The sequence below is a fragment of the Penicillium canescens genome (genome assembly GCF_028828765.1).
Source record: "Penicillium canescens strain IBT 15451 chromosome Unknown utg000004l_segment0_segment0, whole genome shotgun sequence".
NCBI lineage: Eukaryota > Fungi > Ascomycota > Eurotiomycetes > Eurotiales > Aspergillaceae > Penicillium > Penicillium canescens.
This window is the reverse complement of record NW_026703966.1, coordinates 2051351-2072447: the sequence shown is the minus strand read 5'-3', so window position 1 is coordinate 2072447 and position 21097 is coordinate 2051351. Positions and strand designations below refer to the sequence as shown.

General features: G+C 45.7%; 7 protein-coding genes across 7 annotated transcripts; 2 read left to right on the top strand and 5 right to left on the bottom strand.

Moving 5' to 3' along the window:
• Positions 1 to 1248: 1248 nt before the first annotated feature.
• Positions 1249 to 2219, bottom strand: N7446_006141 (uncharacterized protein; the record flags this gene model as incomplete). The annotated part of the gene is made up of 2 exons (XM_058514889.1): positions 1249 to 1388; positions 1439 to 2219. The coding sequence occupies 2 exons, from the start codon at positions 2217 to 2219 to the stop codon at positions 1249 to 1251; spliced, it is 921 nt and encodes a 306-aa protein (XP_058372067.1).
• Positions 2220 to 4880: 2661 nt separating this feature from the next.
• N7446_006140 (uncharacterized protein) lies at positions 4881 to 5820 on the top strand (the record flags this gene model as incomplete). The annotated part of the gene is made up of 3 exons (XM_058514888.1): positions 4881 to 5133; positions 5192 to 5411; positions 5463 to 5820. 3 exons carry the CDS (start codon positions 4881 to 4883, stop codon positions 5818 to 5820), a joined length of 831 nt encoding a protein of 276 aa, XP_058372066.1.
• Positions 5821 to 7133: 1313 nt separating this feature from the next.
• N7446_006139 (ankyrin repeat domain-containing protein) lies at positions 7134 to 7679 on the bottom strand (the record flags this gene model as incomplete). Its single annotated transcript, XM_058514887.1, has 1 exon — positions 7134 to 7679. One exon carries the CDS (start codon positions 7677 to 7679, stop codon positions 7134 to 7136), a length of 546 nt encoding a protein of 181 aa, XP_058372065.1.
• Positions 7680 to 8623: 944 nt separating this feature from the next.
• Positions 8624 to 9384, bottom strand: N7446_006138 (uncharacterized protein; the record flags this gene model as incomplete). Its single annotated transcript, XM_058514886.1, has 3 exons — positions 8624 to 8805; positions 8869 to 9288; positions 9357 to 9384. The coding sequence occupies 3 exons, from the start codon at positions 9382 to 9384 to the stop codon at positions 8624 to 8626; spliced, it is 630 nt and encodes a 209-aa protein (XP_058372064.1).
• A 1599-nt stretch (positions 9385 to 10983) lies between these two features.
• On the bottom strand, positions 10984 to 13198 carry N7446_006137 (FluG domain protein; the record flags this gene model as incomplete). Its single annotated transcript, XM_058514885.1, has 5 exons — positions 10984 to 11921; positions 11976 to 12343; positions 12395 to 12753; positions 12798 to 13008; positions 13065 to 13198. 5 exons carry the CDS (start codon positions 13196 to 13198, stop codon positions 10984 to 10986), a joined length of 2010 nt encoding a protein of 669 aa, XP_058372063.1.
• A 2040-nt stretch (positions 13199 to 15238) lies between these two features.
• Positions 15239 to 18485, top strand: N7446_006136 (TPR repeat protein; the record flags this gene model as incomplete). The annotated part of the gene is made up of 5 exons (XM_058514884.1): positions 15239 to 15436; positions 15496 to 15850; positions 16102 to 16263; positions 16319 to 16708; positions 16759 to 18485. The coding sequence occupies 5 exons, from the start codon at positions 15239 to 15241 to the stop codon at positions 18483 to 18485; spliced, it is 2832 nt and encodes a 943-aa protein (XP_058372062.1).
• Positions 18486 to 19894: 1409 nt separating this feature from the next.
• On the bottom strand, positions 19895 to 20635 carry N7446_006135 (ankyrin repeat domain-containing protein; the record flags this gene model as incomplete). The annotated part of the gene is made up of 1 exon (XM_058514883.1): positions 19895 to 20635. The coding sequence occupies one exon, from the start codon at positions 20633 to 20635 to the stop codon at positions 19895 to 19897; it is 741 nt and encodes a 246-aa protein (XP_058372061.1).
• Positions 20636 to 21097: the final 462 nt, after the last annotated feature.

Below are 21097 nucleotides of genomic sequence, written 5' to 3'. Positions count from 1 at the left end.
TTTCCTCATGTTCGTGGTCGCACTGTCTAGTTATGACCAGTATCTAGCTGAGGATCACAGTGTGGTTCGTTTAATGTTGAACGCTCTGTTTGATAATGATTTCTGATGCGAAAACAGAACCAGATGCGGGCAGCAATGAGGCTCTTCGACTCCTTCGCCAACAGCGACTGCTTTAAGAATAAGCCTATTCTCCTCGTCCTGGACAAACTGGATATTTTCGAGGAGAAGCTTCTTTATTCACCTATCTCTGGACACTTTACAGAGTTCAATGGCTCAGACACTACCTTGTGTGCTGCGACGGGGTATTTTGGCTGCCTTTTCCAGCAGATCAATAGAACACAGGACCGTGAAATTGGCATTCACTATACGAATACTACTGACACTATATCGATAAAGTCGATGATGGCTATAATAGCTCAAATGACCATGCGGCAGAAAATGAGGCGGCGCGGTCTGTATTGAAACAAAATAGATTGTATGGAACTGCGTTTGACGCGTTACATCTTCGAGCACAGGCAATTCTGCAATTTCACGTTCTGAATTGGCAGTGACTGTCTGCTTACCAACAAATACAATCCCCTTGTATATATTTGCTTGTGGTATTGTCACCCTAGAGCTGCAATAGTAAATTGGCACCTACAATACTCTGCCTTTTCCACGTTTTGTATTATACCATTGGCCTTGTGACGGATCTTTTAATACGAGGTTAACCAATCACGGCTTAGAAACTCATGTGACTAGGGTTTGAAAAAGCTCCTCTGCGTTGTCCGACATGGACGGCTTCTAGTGGTGTCCGGTGTTAATCCCCGTTGGGGAGACCAAGGTGAATCCGCCGCACTCGGGCCCGGTACTGGTCTTGCATTACCAGTGGAAGTGGTGTCGCCTCCATCATAGATGAACAAAAATTGGGACAGGAGAAGAAAGGAGTGGAAGAATTAGAAAAGCGCAAAGGGCTGGTCGTTCCAAATGGCACGTGATGGTATGCCTTCGATTGTACCGTGCAGTTCGGTGCTGCGACTGATACGGGGTCTTTTTTGGACATTCAGGCAATTTTGTCTTAGAGAAGTTAGACGATGCTATGAGCTCTCTGTATCGCAATTCCTACATCCCCACAAGTATATTCATTTGCTTTCTAAAAGACATGCCAAATCCCTATTAAAGACATAACAAAAACACACCCAACACATAAACAGCGCAAAGGATATACCAAATCGAAATAAAGCACCAATGAGGCTAAAAATAGCATCACTAGGCTCTAGTCCTTTCAATCAAACGCTGTGAGCGTCGACGTATCGACGGAGCGTCTTCAACAGTCACATCCGGCTTGATACTCTCGCTGACTTGCATGGCAACATAATGTTCCTCTTGATCTCTCTTTTGATTTGTTTCTAATAGTTGTTAACAGGAAACCTGTTATGTGACTTTGGCTTCAGCTTACCGACTTGGGGATCATCTGGGACTTCAGTCTCCATGCCGTAATACCCCTGCATATCAAAAATATCGGTAAGGACTAAAGCACTTTCATCGAGGCAGGGATAGCTTGTAGGTAATTGCCCGAAGGCCTGAAGGCTTTCTAGTTCCCCGTAGGCGAGTATATTGCCCGATGTTGTCATGGAGGGTGAATTAATAGCTGGACTCATGTCAAGCGGAAAGAGAAAGCACTCGTCGGTGCAATCGGAGAATTGGGGCATTTTGATTGCTGTACTGTCGGAGTAAAAGCCAGATTGACCTATTCCAGGTTTTTCCGGACCCGTTGAGGGAGATGTAGCACAGAACCCTGGTGTCGTGATGCCCTCGATGTCGATACTGGTATCAAGCGGGCACAAATTGACCGGTTCAAACCCTTGTGTGTTGCAAGTTTGGATATTACCTGGCGCGAGAATAAGTTCTCGATCGAAAATGTTCTCCTGAGGACCAAGAATCTCCATGTTGAGGTCGCTCTCCCCATCATGACCAAGGCTCTCATCAAAAATGGCTATACCATTGGAGGCTAAGCATGACGCAGCATGACCATCGTAAAGCGTGAACAAGTCCACTTTACTGGTATCATGCCAGCGATCATAGCTATAGACCTGGTCATCATGATGGCCCTCGTTGGCACTCACAATGGGATTGAAGGCCAAGCTCCATGGAGCGGAATCATGGGTCAGGTCCATGTAGTCGTCCGTCCACAATGCATAACACGCCGGACAAACCGACGCTCCATTTTTCAGAGTCATTGATGTTCGAGAAAGCATGATGGACCGAGATACGCAGAGTAGAAGTCTTGAATGTATAATATTTATGGACTGGATGAATTCTTGGTTCAAGACGGTGTGCATGGCTTGGATTTATATGCTTCCTGTTATTGTTCACGCCGTATTTAACAAGACAATTAGGCTGACAACCTCTGTTGGCTATCAGCCTCGAGGGTCACAAGATTCGGTCTTGCGCATAGTGCTTTTTTCCTTGGGGTCCTGCCTTCCAATTGATTCTTTGATGACGACACGTAAGTCTTCTTGATTGGAAAATAGCGCACAGCTCTGTTGCTATTCCAGGTAACCGCAGCTTTATGCATTAGCTGTGCATTATCCTGTCCCTACTAGGTAAACTGAGAGCCAGTCGCTGAAGAACCAAGGCAAGAGGGGAAACACTTAGATTGAGCAACTACACATACTGCGCCTCCATCTGAGCCTTCATACACGCTATACGTGCTGTACTCGTCCTAAGAGCCATACAGTCAAGTTTCTTGAATCAAACAGGTCCAGTATTCCTTATCTGAGTCTACGTATTGCCCGCCATAGCGATATATTCCGCGTCGCGGTAAATTCTTCCCGCTTTGTTCACAGCATTGAGATCTGTTCGTGTGTCTTTCAAAATGAGCCTCACGATAGGTAGATCACCGGAGCAAGCTGCCGCTGATAATGCAGTTTCGTTGTCTTTGTTTCTTTGACAGTTGATATCCAATCGTTCCTGCTGTAGTAGGACTTCTACCATCTTGGTTCTACCATATTTTGTGGCGAGCCAAAGAGGAGAGCACTCGTCAGAACCTTCTGCATTGACACGAATATCATGTCTTTTAAGCAGTAGCTCGACCATATCAACATTGCCATCGCGTGCCGCGTGTTCTAGGGGTGTCCAACGGAAAGACCCAAGGATGTTTGGGTCTAGCTCTAGCTGTTTAATAAGCTGTTTTACAAGCATATAATTTCCTCTTTCTACAGCATGATAGAGAGCCGTTATATATAGACCGCTCTTCTGGCCGGTAGCATTAAGGTCCACGCCTTTTCTAGCTAGCAGTCGGCTAGCCACCAGAGAGGTGTATTCCCGCGATTGTCTTAGCAGTTGATATCGAGAATTGAGCGCGTACACCTAAAAACATGGAGGTTCATTTTTTTAGGTCTGAACCCCACTTATTACCCTCCAGCTCGGCCAATCAGGAGCCACAAATCCATGTTTATAGGGTATAAACATGTCGTGAATAGAGTTAACGTTAGTAAAAATAATAGGTTACTATAATTGACTAGTATAATATATATATCGTACGGTAATGAATTAGGTCGAATTCGAAGAATGTCGAATGCTAAGTCTAGGGTGTAATAGTATAAAATTGAATAAGATGACAGCTAGGGGATCGTATAAACCCCCTAAATTATTTACTACCCCCCAATCCTTATACACTAAGATAATCGAGGTGATTCAATTGGTCTATAACCCTAGTTAAGGTGTCGTGATGGTTTTTCGGCGGAAAAAAACCCCGGTCGCAACCCTAACTGGCCTAGTTCCCGCACCCTATCAAAATATCTCTAATTTTCAATCGCCTTTTTCTCGATAACTACTAGGCTGCGTATACTCCGAAGCAAATAGGGGATATCTTAGATAGTCTATTATAACTCAGCAAATTTTCAGCTTAATCTAAGCCCTCTGTAAATGCCCAGTCTAACGAGGAAATTAATTCCCAGTCTAGCGGGGCCCACTTTTTTGTCCCATAGTGAAGCGGAAACCCTAATTCCCAGTCTAATAGACTGGGCCACCCCCCGTGGGATAGGAAAACCCTCAGCTGCAGTCTGCCCTGACTGCTTCCTCCCCCCGGGGGGATAGGGGCACCGATCGCGAAACGCCTTGGGTGAGGGGTCCCTGCGGCATCGATGCCATTATATGGTCTAGGCGTGATGTCGATGGCACCAATTTCGTATTGACCAATTTGGAGGGATCGGCATTGCTTTTTCTTGATGGAGATGGCTGAGTAGTATATCTTTTCTGGAGTTATTTGCCAGGGTTGGCCCAACGACAGATTGTCGCTGCGGTATGAGATCACAGCACAGCGGTTCAATCTTTACCATATACTTTCCGATCGGGAACCCGTGCCTCTCACTGCTCTCTTAGTCTTGATTCTTAATAAGCTCTTCATGACTTTAACCTAGAGATTAATAAAACATCTGCGCTGGTAGTTAGAATCACGGTGTAGAAGCACTTCGTTGGCAGGTACGATCGGCTCAGGTCGAACTAAAAGCGCCACGCTTGCAAGATCGGCAATCTCAGTCGGAAATGTCAAGCTGACGAACAGGTGGCGAGGGATCAGCACGGACGGGCACGGACTGATGTCCCGTCCCAGCCGCTTCAGCTGAAGGGTTCGTCGTGTTTGTATGGAGTTGGGCCCACTCGAGACTCGCGCACGTAGGTATTAACCGATAAATAAGTGGGGTCGGTTGGAGTTCACTGATCTTTCAGCTTTTCCTACCGGTTGCAGCACGTCGAACTAGTGACGTAGGCAAATCTGCCGGCGTCCCCGAGCAATGGGCATAAGAAGAAGACAAGTCCCATGAAAAATTTTTACCATCACTTGTCTATCACCATCTTAGTATCTCCTCCCTGATAATTGCCCTGATATTTTATCCATTATGGCTGGCGGACTTTTCTGTCACCAAAGAATTTCGTCGGAAGAACATGAACAATTCCTAGCTGAACACGATCAAAAAGAAAGGGAGAAATCTCCAGAAAAAAGCTTTATTGTCGACGCCATCAGCTACGAGCTAGAGGGTGGCCGCACTCTTAAAGCTGTGCTCAGGGACGAAACTGGAGGCGAACGGGTATCAAGGCTCGACCTGAACAAGTGCATTGCCCTAGACGGCAGTGACCTGAGATATAACAGACGTAAGTGCACCTGAAGAGCCAAATCAATCTATTGCCCTGAGAAGGCTTACAAAGACAGTTACATTGCGTTGGACGTCTGATGGAGGGTTTTTTGACCAAATCAACCTCAGGAACGGGCCATTTATCCATGAGGATCGTGAGTGGGGTCCGATGGTCTGCCTCGAGTTCACCTATACTGGTGGCAACATCACATGGGGACCCGCCAAGAAAAGGATCAATTTGGGAGAACATGTTTACGCCAAGAATGGCGAACTTGGTTATTTTTCGTGGTCTGGATAGTGCGTATACCCCTTCTCCTCATGATTCAGGCTGACAGGGGAATTGAAAAGCCTTCGCGGCACACCAGAACCACCTCGTCGGGAGCCGTGGCGTCTGTACTTCGAAGATATCGAGACAGCACGTGAGACTGCCAGCATGGCAGGATTCATGGTAAGAGGACGGGATGACGAAGAATTTATCATCTATGATCATTATTCATTCAGGGACTTATGGGAAAGATTCTGTCACTGCTTCCTGGAACTCGCCTTAGATAAAAAGTATGGTGGCTTCAAAGATGCCGATGGAGGTGACGCCGTCGATGAGGAACATCCATCACCTCTGATTCTATGGTTGCAGTCACAGGTTAAGGGAGGCCACATACCAGAAGTCAAATTCGTGGGAAACGACTCCAAAGCTGAACACCACTAGACATACCTGGAAATGGAGATTTCGGCCCGGATTGCAAGATTTATGCGAGCTATATAACCTTTCAAACAAATGAATACTAGTCCTTGATTGTTTTAGATACAAGCAGGCCTCTGAAATTCCTTGTCCATATCAGAATTACCCCGCTCCTAGAGTGCCACCGAACCTGCTGGGACCACCATCGTACTAGGCATTGATGGACCGCGTTGTGACCAGAGTAAGCTGCAACTGCACGAGCGCCCTAGAAGTTTCCGGATGGTGGCTTACAAAGTGCTTTTTATTCCTGCAAACAACTGCACGGACTAGGGGGAGTCTCAATTACTTGTCCTTGACGGCCACGGGAGTCATTATACACCTGAATTCAATAAGATGTGCCAGGATAATAGCATTGTATGCATCTACATGCCTGATCATTCCTCTCACCTTCTTCAACCACTAGATATTGGTTGCTTTGGTCCATTAAAGCGGGAATATGGTAAGCTTGTTGAGACAAAGACGCGCTTAGGGTTTAACCATGTCGACAAGCTTGACTTTTTACATGTATATCCTGCTGCGCACCAGTAAGTCTTCGCGATCCAGAATATTCAAAGCGGCTTTCGAGCAGCTGAAATACTTCTTATTAATCTTGAGGAGATGCTTTAGGAGTTAAATATACAAATAACAACTCCAAGACCATCTAAGGATCTTTTGGAATACGAATAGGAAAAATCCTTTTTAAATTCCAACCCTAGCTAGCATGTCTATGGATTCAGCTGCGCATTGCTTAACTATATCTAGTATAAGGAAATGTAACTATTGTTAGCTAAAGGTTCTATTTACTATTTATGGTTGGTCTATATTCACTAGGGAATAATTAGAACATGGGCCGGCTCTTAGATCTCGCAAACAAATCACGCAATCACGTCACCTTGACAACCAATTTCAAGTTTATGCACAGGGGGAACCGCTGTGGCTGCATTTAAAAGTATATAAACCTTGGCTGCCCCATATTACATCCGTGCACTATTCGTGCCTACCGAAAGCGGCCCACCTCACACAGCTTTCGCGTATTGGTGCTCCCACTCTTTTTATCCTATTTGCTCACCGCTACTGATCGGCGAAGTATTGTGAAATCATCCTGTGACCTTTATTTAACTAAAAAGCAAAGGCCCACTTCGTGCTTTGACCTAGTAGTGGTCTTGCAACAGAAACAGGAATATGACCATTCCTTCCTAATCAGGGTTGCTAGGTTTGATGATTTTGCATGTTTACCCCCTCCCTGGTTTCCTATGTTTTATTTCAATGGGGGCCCACGAGATTAGTGAGTCGCCTATTTATTAATTTACTGGCCGTTCATCTCGCGTAGTGTCCTTGGAAGTGAGCTTAAAGCCCATAGAAGAATTGTTTTGCTTAGTAGCGTTGTGAAGAGCAGTAGATCCGTAGTTGTTCTGTGCTTGTAGATCAATGCCTTGCTGGTTAAGAAGTAATTCAACGGCACTAATATGCCCTTGATGTACCGCTTGGTGCAAAGGAGTCTGTTCGTGGCAATTGACCGCATTTACGTCCGCACCAAATTCGAGTAGGAGCTCGATCATCCGCGTACGTGCGAACTGGGCGGACAGGAATAGTGGTAACTCGGCGCCGTTGACATCTTTGTTGTCAAGAAATGTTGTCGTGCAAAAGCAGGTGGTCAAATGCTCTAATATGAGTCGTGTAATCCATATGTTATCTCGCAGTATTGCACAATTCAGCGGTGTAATTCCTTCGCGATCTACGGCGAGTGCGTCTGCTCCGCTCCTAAGTAGTAGTTCCACTGCTGCTACGTTGCATTCGTAAACAGCATACCAAAGGGCTGTCCGTTTGTCGGGGTCGGTTTCGATCATGCTTAGTGTATTTGCCTAAAGATCAATGTGTCAGTCAATTGCTACAAGAATTCAAGATAAAAGAACGGCTATACAATAATGGTGTCGCAAAATTAAAACTTGAGATGGTGTGGAAAGTTCGGAGGAGGGGTGGAAAGCACTGATTATATGTTGGTTTGCCAGGCTGTGCCCTTATCAGTACCCTTTAGCGCTAACAATGTGATTCTGCAAGACGGACTCATCATGCACGCGACCACTACTCTAATGACTCATGGTGTACGCGACGGCCTCAATATATTTATACGGCCCTAGGACACCACAGTTTTAATCCCATTTTCAGATCCTTGATCCAATTGCTTCTTTTCAAGCTCTCAAAATGTTTAGAAATCTCATACACCTATACCTTCTAGGCACAGTATGCATCATATTTGTTTGCGCTCATCGTCCTACACATGTCGAAGCTGAGCTTCGAGATCTTGTGACTCAAAGGTCCGTTATTGAGCGCGTCGGTATGGTACAAGTCATCAAAGACTTTCGAGATGGCAGCATCGTCGCTGTCGAATGGGCAACGCTAGTCGACATGGCATCCAAGCTGGACAGAGCATCAGAGGAGCTATTGTGGAGTATATATGTGCTACAGATACGACTCAGTCACAACAGTATGTGGTTATCTTAATTCACAATTCCTGTCCTGGTATTTACCAATGAAGACGATATGAATTGCGGATGTACCGCGCAGACCCGAGCCGCTCAAACCGTCCAAGAAGCAATGAACCAGGTCAACAATGCTCGTGACCGACTCACGTCACTAGTAAAAGAAAAGGAGGGAGCCTAAAGTGGTCATGACTCTATTGTGCTATAGTGACGGTGAATCCTATCCATAGAAATCGGGTAGCGGCTATAAGACTACTAGAAATTTGAATCATGTGACATAATGAAATTCTGCCTAGGAACAGACAACCGGCTCAGTGCATAGCCCTTTTCACCAAGCGATCTGATCGTCGGACCTTACTTTCTTCGTCATGTAATGACTTACGTTTCTTTAATCCCACTGAGTCACTGGGAACCACGGTTTCAAGTAAGCTGAGGCCTTTTGCTGGTTTCTCTACTTTCAAAGCATCTCCTTGCTCGCTCCTTCGCTGCTTTGCTAGTTATTGTTAGTAAGAAACTGTAGAGTGAATGCCAGCTCCGAAGGTGGTTGAAGACTTACCATTTTTGCCCTTTCCATACTCGTGACTAGGGCTGTGCTCGACATAGAAACGATTCCTGGCCATTTCCAGGTTTTGGCCATCTAGGTGGAGGTGATTTACGGATGATTGCCCGGAAGCTTGCGGCTCTTCCGGGTCTTTGCAGGCCGAGAATTGGGTGGGCACTGGGATAGGGGTCGAACGACCAGCTATGTCAACGTGTCGCTCCCATGAAGACTCTGAGATGGTTTCCGTGTCTCCATCAGAACTAAGTTGCTCAGTCTCAGAATAGCTGCGATGCTCATCGACGTGGATCACGATAGGATTAGATTCCGAGCCTAGCGGAGCAGGATCGTCTTCGATCACGATAGGATTGGCCTCCGTGCCTAGGTCTGAAGAATCGACGAATTCGCGTACAGCTGCCACAGACAAGTCTGGATGCTCTAGCGAGATGAATGCTTCGAAAATCCCAAGTTAGCGTGGTCAAAACTGCTTCTATTAGATCTCTCACCAAAGTCTTCGTATTCTGTGGAGTCCATGCTGAAGTTATTGGTAAAAGACTTGATTTGTATTCTGTTGTTGTAATGAAGGACTCGTGCGAGACAAGCGGATTTATACCTCAAAACCCACCCCGCTCCCCCCAATAGCCCATCCGTTACGCCTTGTGCTAATTCTCAAGCTCAGACAGCAAATGTCGCAAGGCAGGATTTGATCCAAACTAGCCTGCCTGTCTGCCAATCGTTCCCATGCGCAATGCATAAAGTATGACAGCCGCATACCCACTCATCCATGTAGTCCAATGAACATATCAAAAGATGCTATTTCTATTCTCGGAAGCTGTAGGTCTGCATATTTTTTGCGCCCAGAGGTTCCATCTCAGGTTGATCATGATCTGTTTGCCAATCGTTCTGTGACCTGAGAGATAAGACGAAACGTGTAGGATGGTCTGCGCGTTTCTCCTGGCTATTTTCGGTGCGCATGACGCATTTGCTGCGAAGATACCCTGTTTTCTCGTCCTGGGTGCCAATCGATCGTGAGGCGATGAATGTTGCAGTAAGGACGTCTCGGTGGTAGGAATCTGCGTAGATCTGTGGAGTTTCCGTGACTGCGCGCAATGGTGTCGCGCTGGGTGAAGAGGAGACTTACACTCAGTCAATAGATGTGACAACTTCTGAGCTTCAAGCCCACATTGGTCTCGAGTAGGGTCTCACGATTGCGGTTCTCATGAAAAGAAAACGTGTGATCATGCTAGCCGGAGAAGCTGAGCAGGATGATCCCGGCCTTGTTCGGTGTTCCAACATTCAGCCACTGCATCCTCAAGGCAGATTTGGGACCCTTGCGGTGACAATCGACGGGCGAATCGGCATGTGAGGCGGTAGGTCGTATGTCGGCGCAGCGGACTAAAGGCAAAATTGCCTCATTGTAATCCGCACTGGAGCAATCAATGATGACATGTCCGGCCGTTGCTATTTTCACGGCGATGCATGTCTGCGCTGGGCCGGAACGCAGTGTCCTTCCACCGGGCCCACTGGGTCCTGCTTGCCAGTCGTTCCTCGATCAGAGACCGGAGACCAGTAGATGACGGTAGCAATATTTCAACCAAAGAGGAGAGCAGTACCGTCCACTTGGGGATATAGGATCTCTTCAAAAGCGTGTGCTAGGTTAGAATGCCAATCGTCAGCTACCAGCAGATTCGTTACACCTTACGTCGTCCGCCACGAATGGCGGGTAGTCAGCGCAATTAATTGCAGATATTTTACCAGGATTGAGTATCGCATTGAGTTTCCAGCCCTACTTTAATGGGACGATGGGTGCCATCTAAAAGTGGAGGGGTACACGTGATGGAGCTAGCATGCTGCATTTTATTTACGTAGCTTACTCAGGCTGCTCACCCCAAGTTCAGCTCAGACTTAGTGAGCCATCTAGGGCGCTCGGATTATGCTCAGTGAGCGGATCAGGGCGCTCAAGGGCGTGCTCAGGTTTACTCAGCGAGCAAAAAGCAAGGTCTGAGCACTAATACGGAAAGAGTAACGCCAAGAAGTGGCAGAGGAAATCAAGTACATAGGTTACCTAACTGCAATAGATCACTGGATCGAAACAGTAGGCAGATATGCCATAAACAGCCCAATTCAAATTTCCTATAAAGTAACCTTGTGGACGTTTGCAAGGTGACATTTATATTGTGAAAGTGTGAAGAGAACTTCAAGGCAATGAGGCCAATCACACTTTCGACCATGCTTTTCAAAAAAGAATGGGAGGCGATGAGTCCCAAAATGAACCTGAAGTACATCCTTTCGTGAGTACTTATATCGCCTGGCGATGGGATCCAAGCTAGTATTCCCTAGACACACAGGACATTCCAGCCCAGATAAGCTTTCTATTGGGACCACTACTTGTCTCGATGCTTCCTTCGGTCGACCTTTGAACACGATTCGCTTTTTCAAGGCCTTGGGAATATGAAGGCTGTTTAGTTTCAGTCGTAGCTCGAGAGATCGAATGCGGTCTTCAATCAATTCCGTATCATCGATGGTATCGACATCCCTGTTCTTGAATTCAAGCTCGGCAAGCGCAATTCTCTCCGGCTGAATATTACTGACGTCCGGAGTGAAAGTGACCGGAGTACCTTGCTGGTTTTGCTCAATGATCTGGTTTCCAATACTATCGAAGAATTCCTTCCGGGCTACCTTTTGAGCGCGGCGTTCTAATCGTTTTCGTCTCGTCCGGATCTTTTGTTGCAGTCGTTTCATTTCAATGAACCGCGCGTCTGACGCTCCTTCCGCTTTCTTCAATTTATGAAATTCCGATATGAGTTCGTCTCTAGTTGACTTGACCGCCTTTTTCAAGTCTTGAAGTTCGGCATCCATTTCGATAGACTCTTTTTGCTCAGCATTCAGGTGTTGTGGCGCTGATTCATCTCGTGTTAGATTTCCATGGCATGCGAGATTCAACAAAGAATCTCTCGTCGGAGTTTGCATGAAAATGGATTGAGTGTCATTAAACACAGACATGTAATTTGAAAACGTTGCACTTTTTCGATGACCCATAATTATGTTACGTGAGTGCTCATCAAGATTCCCTAAAATTTGTTAGCATCTAATTCATCGAACTCTAGATTCTCTTAGTCACATACTCAAGTTTTCAGCTGCGCCCTTGCGGTATTTATAGAGTGATCCCTCGTCTTCAAATCCAGCCTTTGCGCTAGCCTTCTTTTCGTATTCCTGTGCCTGCGAATATGAAAAGCCGACCTTACAGTCAGTGGCCCAAGCTCCGTATTTTGTTCTTACAGCGCGCCTGAAAATAGGGATGTTTTTTAGGCTATCCTTAAAATGAATAGGAGTGCTGTGGCGATGGTCTGGAACGTTTGTGAAGCGCCAAATATCTCGAGGGCATTTGATGTGCGGGCTTGCAAATGCATCATCAAGAAAGGCATACATAAGTATGTCCTGAATAACACATAGTCCGAGATTGTCGTTTCTTTCAGTATAAGTAAATGTAGGCCTAGTGATGGTTAGAATGAATCATAATTGGTGGCATAAGACTAGGACTCACGGGGCTCCTTGATTTCTCTTTCCCTTGTTGAGCCTGTGCCTAGCCCTCATAAGAAGAACTTGGGCATCAGGATATTCGGGGTGTCTGACCATATATAGGTCAATATCTTTCCATTTCAGCGCATCATTTTCCTCCTCGTAACAGGAAGACAATACAAGGGTTCCAGGTCGGGCTGAGGTCGAGACCATCATTTTCCGTAGGGTGTTCAATTGAAAAAGAACCCGGACCGTAGGAAAGGCTATGTCGCAAGCGGCCACTAGATGATGCGTGATAAAAAATACCTCGTTAATGCTAAAGGGCGGCTGTTCTTTCGCGGTCTTATCAAGGTCGTGCTCTATGGCCATTGATTGGGCCAGCTCCTTAAGTAAGTAAAGGACTAAGGGTCAGACTGTAAGAATCATACCGAACTAATGTCCTTTCCAAGTTGGTAAGGAAGGCAAAGGCCCCTTTCATCCATCCAGTACATTCTGAAAAAACGCACAATTGTCATGAAGCTGGACTTGTAGTTTATGTCATGCTCATCTAAATACCACTCAAAAAAGCCTTGAACGATCCTCAGCGTGATGTTTTCAAGCCAATATTTATAGTCTTTGTTGTCAAGCTCTTGCACCCATCTGAAAGTTCTTTAGTTAGTTAAAGGATATTGATTGAATAAGCAACGGTATAATACTTCTGAAAGTTAAAATGGATTCCCTTCAACCGCTCCTTCGTCGATGAGACTTTGTTCGTCGTAACAATTGGATCTGGCTGGCGGACAAATGCATTCCAGTCTCTAACCCGCTTTGGTGGCTTTGGGGAGCGCATTTCGGTTGCGGTGGGCTTGAAGGGGAGGAGAAAGCTTGATTGAGATCTAGGTAGAGGGGGAGCGTATTATACTTAACCACTGCGAGCCAAAATGTTGATAACCAGTTCGCAGTGAAAGTCTAAATTTGGCAGTCAATTAATTATCGCCCATGATAGAGCCGCCGGGCTTATGATAGATATGCAGCAAGATCGGGACAATCATGCGCTAAACCCAGTTAAACATATAGCACTAGTCCTAATTAGATCTATGAAAACGCCTATACGGAACCACCACGATTATCTCCCACAACACCACGCACAACCGTGGTCTTTCCGCTGTCCCCCTGGATTACACCATATCGGATGTTTGATGAAAAATCTAGCCATAATTAGCAAAATGACCCAAAGCAAAGGTGGAGTTTTTGGAGACTTGGTCCAAAGCCCATTTCGTGAGGTACAGTATATGACTCGTATTCTCATATTCCCTTTCCCACGGTTTTATCCATGGATGCCCAATGAGAGGATTTTGTTTTTGACCTGAGTCACTGAGCTCGGCCACCTTTTTGATTCCTAATGCGACGTACTAGACCCACATAGTAGTAGTGTATGTGTATAAGTTACTCCATATTCCGTACTATGGTCGGACAGGCGCTGGGAGCCAACAACGCACGGACCCTCGAGGCCGCCTCTTTGCTTTCCAGGCTGCATACAACGTATACCATCAAGCGTCCATCTCCACAAACTTTGACTTCGAAAAAAGACTATTCGTAGACAAATACAAACTACCAAACAGAAAAGGATGACGAGCTTACAGCTCGCTGATGTAAAAAGCTACAGGTGATAGTCGGTCTAGATCACGCGTGCTGCGCATGTCTAGCATAGCGGCTATGCATCGGCTTTCCACGAGCGTACTGGAGCCAACTCACAAGAATAACTGAACAATGCTGATGGAGCTCAGGTAGGGGAGGAATTTTTTATACATGAATTTCCTTCCTAGTGCGGAAATTCTAATCGCGGCATTAAACATCAAGATCTCTTTTAACCTACCGTCTTGAAACAATTACTGTGCTGGGAATCGACGTCTCGCATCAAAAATGACCGAAAAAGTTGAATCCTCCCCACAAATTCAAGATGAATTTGAAGCTTCGTATTTTGAAGTGCTTAGAAATAATATGTCATCTCAAAAAGAGAAGGGAAAAAACAACAAGGAAACCGGGGAACATCATACAAATGATTTCCGTGGTGAGATACGTCCCTTTCCTGGGATTCAACGCTTCAGTATCAACTTTTGTGGCCGCGATATATCACTTTCATCCTTGTGGCAGACATGGGAGCAGACATATGATCGCGAGTTCTTCAAGCAAGGAGGTCTTAAAAAAGTGATAAAACTGACGTGAGCTTGGCCGATCAAAAGGGCACAACACTCATCCATTTGGCAGTGAAACAACCCAGTCTGAAGATTGTCAACTGTTTGAAGGATGTTGGGCTTTTGATTCAAGGAGATCTTTATTTCTACATTCACCTGGTTATTTCTACATTCAAAGACTAACCTGAATTAGTTTAGCGTTTGATAGAACAGAGGGCCCAGAAGTGCATGTGGGATTCAAATTCCAAATCGGATTAGTCTGTGAATGTAGAAATAAATATCTCCAAGCTCAATATTATTCGTGACATGACTTTGAGAAATGCTACAGTCTCACAATCTAAGCCACTGAGCAGCCCTTAATCAATTTCCCAATGGGAATACGGAATTTCCATGATCTTACCTTTATCCCCACCTCCTAACTGATTGGCGCTTGCAGGGTTCTTGAATAGTGACTAATGCGCGAGGAATCACATTGATAAATCAAGGGTCTATACGTGTATTTGTGGAAGCGCTTAAGAGATCTGATCACTTACTAAGGAGAATGTATCCCTTACGCAATAAATAACCCTACAGATGTCGTGGTAAAAACTTCTTCCCTTACATGTACCCCTCCTTTATCAACTATCCGGGACACCGGATTTTAACCACAGACAAAATCAACCGACCGCAATTTTCTGCTGTTCTTACTTTTCAACATGGCAGGGATAATCGGGACTATCTCTGCGATCATCACTCTCGTCGAGACCTCGATCAAGATCTACGACAGTGCTCAGAGGGACGTCAAATTATTGAAGACATTCGAAGTTGTTCGACGCCGGCTTCCCGTTATTATCCACACCCTCGTGGCATGTAAAAGCAACCTCGAATTGAAAGGAGACTCGATACCCGAAGATGTGTGCCAAGCCTTGGACAAGACCCTTGACGTTTGTGAGGTGAAAGCCTTGAACTTAAGAGGGATTTTGAGAAAATTATACCCGGCGAAAGCGATACAAGAGATCAAAGATATTTGAAGATCCTCCGCAGACTTGGCAAAGGAAACAAAGTCGAGGAGATTATGCTTGGCCTCACTGAAGACGTCCAACTCATTGTCAATCTTGATGTGGTTAAGTCTGCTAATCAGCACCAAAACGCCGAGCTTGAGAATATTGTGCAGGAGATGAAGTCTATCATATCCTTAGCACCGGACGAAGAGGGCAGCGGAATGAGTTTCGCTAGTGGAGGTGGAGCACAGACAAACAATATTAATCGCGGCAGTGGGCAGCTAATCAACAACAATGGGTCTGTTGGAACGCAGCACTTCAACTCCAGTAAGTAGCAGGCTTGATGGGATGTTCCTTATGTATCTTATCCGAGGATTGAGTTTTTACGACCTCAACGGACGGTCAAAAAAGCCCGGGTTATTGATGTTTTTTATGTTTCGGCGAGACTTTTCTTTATCGCAAGTTACGATCTGTAATATGCCCACTGTTTTGCCTACGAGATATTCCGCTTTCTGCTTCTATAAGAACAAACACACATCCAATATTTATAACAATCCTCTGCTAACGTTGAATCCTAGTCACTCTTAGGGAAAAGGCAGACTTCCGATTTCGTGGACCTGTCGGTGTCTGTCTCGGCAAAGCTCCTTATATCGCTCCAAAACTCTTCGTTGGTCGTGATGCTGAGCTTGATGGCGGAAACCTTACACCCTACTCGAGAGCTTCGAATGCAAAAACGTCTAGTTCTGGGCGGAATGGGGGGCATCGGCAAAACCCAGCTTGCTATCGCTTACGCAGAGTCGCGTTCTGGATTTTATAGCTCGGTATTTTGGCTGAATTCAGCGTCCGAGGCCGTTTTGAAAGATAGCTTTCGATCGATCGCCAGGCTTGTGTTCGACTTCCAGGATCTCCGACTCCTAGAGAGCAAAGAAATTTTTGAACGTGTACATCAGTGGCTATCTGACCCCACAAATACCGGATGGTTACTGATATTTGATAACTATGACGCCCCAAGTCAGTTTGATATCAATGATTATTATCCAGCGGCTTCCCATGGAGCTATTATAGTCACTACTCGGCGGCCAGATCATGTTGCAGGAAGTTCTCTTCATGTGAAACCATTTCAGGATATCAAAGATAGCCTCGCGATCCTCCAAACCCGATCGAACAGAGAGAATGTTAAATCAGGTACGATATACTCAAAATGACAGACAGGACCTATTAATGACCGCTATTAGATCCTCATGCAAAATGTCTTGTGAAGCGACTTGCTGGTCTTCCTCTCGCTTTAGCCACAGCCGGGGCATACCTTCAACGGAGTCCTTTTAGTATCGAGCGCTATCTTCAAGAGTACGAGAAACGTTGGAACATTGACCCCCGTCGCCCCACCAAGCTCCTCGAGTATCAAGATCGCACATTCTACACAACTTGGAATTTATCATATGATCGTCTAAAGACAGAGGATCTTGACGCGGCGAGACTACTAAAATTGCTGGCCTACTTCGATAATGAGAACCTTTGGCACGAACTATTCTATGGGGGCCTCTCCGATACTTCTCCCGACTGGCTGCACAGAGTAATATCAGACGACTTGGATTTCAATGGAACAATGAACATCCTGACCGAATACTGCTTTATAGAATTCCAGCCAACTTCGGAATCCTGGAGCATGCATAATTGTGTGCACGACTGGACATCGGCAGCTCTCAACAAGAAATTTGAACCAGAACTTTACTGGTATGTCGTCAAATGCATTGACGTGCATATTGATGATGTTGATGAGACTTACCTCCAAAGCACTCAATATTCTCGCCTGGCTGCGCATGGGACCCGCATTGCGCTGGAGCGCTTCCTGCGAGAAGGTGGCATCGACCGTTCAGCTCCTGAGCAGCTGAGCGCCTTTTCCCGTATTTCAATTTTGCTTCAACACCAGATTGAGCTTGTCCCGGCCGAGCGAATCCTTCTACAGATTCTGTCTAGGAAAGAGAAGGAGCTAGGTCCAACCCAAATATCAACACTCGAGACCGCACGCCGACTGGGGTTGCTCTATTCTAATCGAGGCAAACTACGAGAAGCAGAACAGATGCTCCTACGTGTGATAGTTGAACTAGATAAAGGTTTAGGCTCAGATCACTCTTCAACGCTAAGGGCTATCAATGACCTTGGCGACCTATATTTGGAACAAGGGAAACCAGATGAAGCAGAAAAACTGTATATAAGGGCGCTGTCCGAATGCGAAAAGGTTCTTGGGCCCGGCCACACATCAACAATCAGGACTATCGATAACCTTGGAAAACTCTATGCTGTACGAGGCAAGACAAAAGAAGCAAAAGAGATGTTTAGCCAAGCACTAGCTGGTTACAAAAGAGTACTAGGGCCAGACCATACGTCAGTACTGCATACTACCAATAAGCTTGGGGCTTTATACCACGAAGAAGGCAATTTAGACAAGGCGGAGCAGATGTATACCCTGGCGCTATCTGGGTATGAGAAATATCTAGGGCCAAACCACACATCAATGCTGGACTCTGTCAATAACCTTGGAAGATTATATGCCGCCCAAGGAAAACAAGCCGAAGCAATGCAAATGTTTTGTCGGGCACTGGATGGCTACGAAAATAGACTAGGACCAAGCCATATATCAACGCTGAAAACTGTTCACAACCTTGGGATCCTGTACCATAAGCAGGGTAGACTCGATGAAGCAGAAATGATGTTTATCAGAGCGCTCAATGGGAAGGAAACAGCATTGGGACCAGGCAACAGATTGACCCTCGATAACTTTGTTGACCTGGCAGAACTATACATGGAACAAGGAAAACTACTTGAAGCTGAAAATCTGGTATGTCGGGGTATGTCTGGGCTCGAGAAAATCTTATCGCCTAGCCACCCGTCCCTCTCGAATAGTTTCAAGGATCTCGCGAAAGTACTCCCTTTTAGCCGCGAGACCAACGACATCAAGTGAAAATGTTGTATAGATACATGATTAAAGATGAACAGAAATGTCATTACTGATAGATGATGTTGATTAGTTACTTCCTTCGAGAAACAGACTTCGACGCTTTGATAGTGAAAATATCCATTTGGGCTCAGGAACATTTACTAGCTCAGCTCTAGCGCCTATAACATCGTTGATCCTTCACTCTTCTCTGGCGCTAGTCTCAGATCATTCTCTACTTCTAAATAGACAATAGCTTGATCGGGAATCAGTCTTATCGCTCTCTAAAGTAGACACTAAGCAAGCTAGAGTTGAGGATAGGGCAATAGAATAAAATTCAAACAAAATCAACTACTTACTTAACACTTAGTGGTTTATCGAAGCCACAGAAAAAGTAGGTCCTGATTAATGAAAAACATATTAAAACGGCCGCCGCGTGAGCGCTATATGACTGAGAATTGTTAGTATCAGGACAACCATGTATGACGCGTGATGTTTTCTTTGTGTTCCACCAATGATCGCACCGCCAGTGATTACATGCTGCAGAGAATGTAGCTCTCAAAATTCTGGCAAATACAGGGGATCGAAACGCAGCTTTAGACTACAGAAAGCCGGCAGTTGAGGACCTGTCCGAGAAGAATAACCTCCCTATAGAACATAGGAATTCTCTAGTCGGTTTTAACTTTAGCACAACTCATCAATACTCATTAATCTCCCTTCTGTCCAAAAACACACAAACAGTGGTCCACTTCAGTGGTAGCCTCTAGACTGAAGACTTGAAGATGGAATATAATCACTAGCCTTGTATCATATTTCTAGGTCCTAATTGGATGATTATATTCGTAATTACGAATCATCCTCTATTTGACTAACAATATATATTATTAGATCGACTTCTCGTACGTCTGACCTAATACTTCCGCGATAAGGCCCAAGGCAGGGGACTATCTGTCTTATTACCAACATGTGACGAGTCATAGTCAGGTAACATGATTAAAACTGTAAGGTATTGCTTTTATTATACTTGCGAAAGAAGCCTTTGGTGACGCTCAGTATGAGAGTTTCGGTTCGGAGCTAGTAGATGAAGCCTAGCGGAGTGATGTTGCTTGCAAACCTGCTCTGGTATCACTTTGAGGAAGAAGAAAGCTATGAAAAGCCTTCAAAGGCGTTTAAAGCTCCCCAAGTTGTATTTTTCGTCGGTTTAAAGTCGGCCTGGACTTCCGGTGCCGGCTCTTGAATGAAGATTTCAAATGAAATGTACTACTAATCGATAGCCATCCTGTTATTCTTTGCCAGGGTGTCAAGGAGAAAACACAAAGCCCTCGAAAGCCAGACCAGGTCTTTGTTAATGCCTACGGCATCCATGATGAAAGCGCTTTGACGGCTCTGTATACAAGCTGTATCAGGACTCTTCGGCCAACCTCCTCTCCTCGACACTAGCGCCAGACCACCTCCGTTTGCTTGGCTACAAAATCTAGGTGAAAAAGACCACGGCTCTTTCGAAGTCGATGCCACGGCTCTTTGTCCTTATGCGTCCCCGTGCGTGGTTCTACATAGTCCCCTCCCCGCCGGGGGCTGGGCGCTGTTGTCCAGTAACATCCGCACAATAGCCTTATGCCATCGTTCAGAAGCATATGATAACGGCTTTCGGCCAAGCTCATCAACTGCCTCGGTTCAAGCAATACTCGCACGACAGCATTATACCCGTATCTAGAGGCATATAATAATGTATCAGTTGTATCGACAGCAGCTTCTTTATCAAGCAAAATTTGCACAATAGCCTCCTGCCCTCTGGTGCAGGCATATGCCAACGGTGTTCGGCCAATAAAATCAGCCGCCTCGGTGGCAGCGCCTTTATCAAGCAATAGTCGCACAAGAGTTTCATCTCCTCGTTTAGAAGCTTGAGGCAATGGAGTCTGACCAGAATCATTGATTCCCTCCGTGGAGGCGCTGTTGTCCAGCAAGCGTTCAACTATAGCTGCGTGGCCGTTGTCTACAGCAGACACCAGTAGTTTGTCGCGAATAATCTCCACCGAGTCCATACCCGCCCCCTTCGTCAATAATCTGGCTACAGCTTGGTGTCCGCTAGCAAGAGCATATGATATTGGCGTTGCTCCAATTTGATCAGTAGAGTTAGCGCGAGCTCCTGCCTCGACGAGTAGTTTGACACTAGCCATGTGGCCATTCCAAGCGGCGTATGATAGCGGTGTTCGTCCGTCGCGATCTATGTCGTTGACTATTGTGCCTTCCAAAAATGGCCACCTGAAAATATTCCCTAACCGAATCTTTGGATACTGCAGCAATATATTCACAACTCCGTCAAATCCGTTTTCTGACGCCCAAGAGAGTGCTGAGCGCCCGTGAAAATCTGTGCTGCTCACTTTCACATTTTCCATCTCAAGTAGATGTCCCACAATGTCTTCAATTCCAAATTATGAGGCAATCATGAGGGCCGTAAGATGTCTGGGAGATTCTCTGTGTGCTGCCATCCAGTAGACAGTGAAAGAATTTGTACAGCACCTAGATTTTGGGTTGCATATTTCCAGTAGTGACCCCATAAGTTCTGTGGCTTCGATATCTGACTGCCGATAGTGGCCGGCCCAGTTTGCAGAAGAATATCCAGGAAAATGTAGACTTGA